We start from the raw sequence: 3,290 nt of genomic DNA on the forward strand, positions 1-3,290 counted from the left end.
GCGCGCTGAAGATAATTAAGGCTGACACGCTGGAAAATGCATGAAGTTAACTCAGTCATAAAAATACATGTACTCCCTCTGTTCACTTTTGTAAGACCTTTTAGACATTTAAGACAGCAACTAAAATAGTTCAATTTCAGCTATTCTAAACGACTTACAAAAGTGAACGGATGGAGTAGCATTTATAGGAGTTACCCATGCAAATTTTCTTGCTTTATATATATAGCACATTTGATGTAATATCTAGAACAGTTATTTAATAGAATGAGAAGTTATGTGTTTTGTCGTTCTCCTATGAAAATATAAGGGCATCTAAAGCCGGACTTGGCAAATTTGGCCCCTCAAACGCCCGCGGACGCGACTGGGCGCATCCGGACGGGCCCTCATATTTCCTTCCGGATATCCACATATCTCAAATCCGGACTCTCAAATCCATGCAAATACATGCACGTCGATCATGCAATACAATGTCGCACATAGATAGCAATTAATTGTTGGTATCAAGCATAGATAGCGTTCACATAAAATTTATTTTAGGTGCCAAACTCAAGCATTGCCTCCTTGGTTGCCATTGTGGATTCACATGTGCTCCACAAGATTATTGAGTAGTTGCGTGTGCACCTGCTGATCTCGAAGATTCTTTTGCATCTGCAGTAAGTTCATAAGCTGAGCCGCATCTTGATTTTCCGGGATTTCAACTTGTTATCCGGGTGCTTCGAAATCATGGGTTTGGGTTACACCATCACCCTCATCCTCGACAATCATATTGTGCATAATAACATAACATATCATCAGCTGCCACAAAGTTTCTGATTCCCACTTCATTGCAGCGCTCCGCACAATTCCCCAACGAGGCTGAAGCACACCAAATGCCCTCTCCACGTCCTTCCTAGCCGCTTCCTGCATTGTTGCAAAGTGGCGGAGCCGGAGAGTTGCCGAACGTACCACGGTGGTGTCCGGGCCGGCGATGACGTCCCCCTCGGCGAGGACGGGAGGGCTCTTTCGGAGCTGGCGGCGAAGAGCCTGGGAACGGCTGTGGAGCGGCCGTGGCGGCGGAGCGCGAGAGGGATGGTGCGGAGGAGGAAGAAGAGAGGAGATAGCAAATGGATCCGGCTGGTCTTCGGGGTGGATTTGGTGCACTTTGGGATGGGGTCGGACTGTCGGGTCCGACGTGGCGGACGTGCCCGGGCGCCCCATATCCGCCCCATATTTGGGCTCGATATGGGGGGCGCCGGTCAGCCCAGGCGTTTAAGGGCCGTTCGAGGGGTCCTTGCGGGTTAAAAATTTCATGGCCGGATAGTGAACAGGCGGCCCGCACGGACGTATGAGGCGGGTTTAAGAGGTCCGGCTGTAGATGGTGTAAACCAAACTTGAAATCCAGACCACACACATCGGCCAAACTATATGCGAAACTGCACGCTGATCCGGTCAATTTCGATTAGGCAGCAACGTACTCCAGCTCTGTGCGTGTGCGACGGTGTGGATAGAGCACTTTGCCGCACCATCCGGCAAACAAGAAAAACCTTGGAGAAGTAGAAGAAGAGTATACAGAGTGACGAGAACAACCACCGTCGTCGGATACAAACATCCATGGACTCCCAGTCAATACGTACGTTCGACTTCGGCATTTGAACGCGGATCCATGGACGAAAAGTATGGAATCCGCTCGTATGCCCCGTCTTGCTCGCCATGCCCGCTCCTATAAATAGAAGCGCCGGCAGCATGGTTGCTACGTGCTTAGTAGCTCGTAAACCATTGCATTGCAAGAAGAAGCAAGCAACTAATTATATAGCTTAGCTTAATGGCGTCGACTCACAGCTCGCGCCGCCTCGACGGCACACTGTTTGCGCTTCTGCTCGTGCTTGCGGCCGCCACCGCCTTTGTCAGTGCTGCCGCGGCGCGAGGGGACGCGCTGGCCGCCCGGCACGAGCGGTGGATGGCCAAGTTCGGGCGCGAGTACACGGACGCTGCCGAGAAATTACGCCGGCAGGAGGTGTTCGCGGCCAACGCGCGGCACGTCGAGGCTGTCAATCGAGCGGGCAACCGGACATACACGCTCGGCCTCAATCAGTTCTCGGACCTCACCAGCGAAGAGTTCACGGAGAAGCACCTCGGGTACCGCCACCAGCACGGCGTGGACAGCACGCCGGTGGCCGCGGTGAACATGTCCAATGCTCAGTTCGACTCCACGCCGGACAGCGTGGACTGGAGGGCCGCGGGTGCCGTCACCCAAGTCAAGAACCAAGGCTCATGCGGTAAGAATCTACAGCTCCTGCAATGCATGCATGCATATATTAATTTAATGTAACGCCGTAGCATAAGCCAAAGTTCCCAAATGAATATACACGTACAGGTTGTTGGTGGGCGTTCGCGGCGGTAGCGGCGACGGAGGGGCTCGTAAAGATAGCCACTGGCAACCTCATCTCCATGTCAGAGCAGCAGGTGCTGGACTGCACGGGCGGCGCCAACTCCTGCAACGGCGGCGACATCAACGCCGCCCTAAGCTACGTCGCCTCGAGTGGCGGCCTTCAGCCAGAGGAATCCTACGCGTATACCGGCCAGCAGGGCGCGTGCCGCAGCAGCAGCGCCAGCCCAAACTCGGCCGCCTCCATCGGCGCCCCCCGAATGGTGGAACTGCACGGCGACGAAGGCACCTTGCAGGAGCTCGCGGCCAGACAGCCGGTGGCCGTGCCCATGGAGGCTGACCGTGACTTCCAGCACTATATGAGGGGCGTGTGCACCGGCAGCTCGTCGTGTGGACAGAACCTGAACCACGGCGTGACGGTGGTGGGCTACGGGACGGACAGCGGCGGGCAGGCGTACTGGATGGTGAAGAACCAGTGGGGGACGGGGTGGGGCGAGGGGGGCTACATGCGCCTCACGCGCGGGAACGGCGGCAACTGCGGCATGGCCACCTACGCCTACTACCCGACCATGGACGGCTCTTAAACACCACTACTACTGTACATCAGTCGGTCCATGCATCATCGAGTACTATAGTTTATCAGCACCATGCAGTATATACGGATTTACTTTCTGAATAAAGCATGGATCCTTGTAAAAAAGATCCATTTGCCTATGTAATACCACAAATTTGTAAGCTTGTACTATATGAAAATAAACATTTGTACTACATCAGTCCATCCAGCATCGAGTATTGGTTTATCAGCTAGCTACACTATGATGTATATGTGGATTTCGAATCTTTTTGGAAAAGAAGTGGATTTTGAATAATGAACATTGAACGCATGCATGGATCCTCGTACGAAAGATGCATTCGCCTACGTAAT

The 3,290-nt window shown here is 53.3% G+C and overlaps 1 protein-coding gene across 1 annotated transcript; it reads left to right on the forward strand.

Moving 5' to 3' along the window:
• The first annotated feature begins 1,753 nt into the window (after positions 1-1,753).
• Positions 1,754-3,078, forward strand: LOC123176854 (zingipain-2-like). The gene is made up of 2 exons (XM_044590887.1): positions 1,754-2,255; positions 2,354-3,078. Exons 1-2 carry the CDS (start codon positions 1,802-1,804, stop codon positions 2,947-2,949), a joined length of 1,050 nt encoding a protein of 349 aa, XP_044446822.1. The 5' UTR covers positions 1,754-1,801; the 3' UTR covers positions 2,950-3,078.
• The last annotated feature ends 212 nt before the right edge of the window (positions 3,079-3,290 follow it).

This window comes from Triticum aestivum, unplaced genomic scaffold (assembly GCF_018294505.1).
Source record: "Triticum aestivum cultivar Chinese Spring unplaced genomic scaffold, IWGSC CS RefSeq v2.1 scaffold62886, whole genome shotgun sequence".
Lineage (NCBI taxonomy): Eukaryota > Viridiplantae > Streptophyta > Magnoliopsida > Poales > Poaceae > Triticum > Triticum aestivum.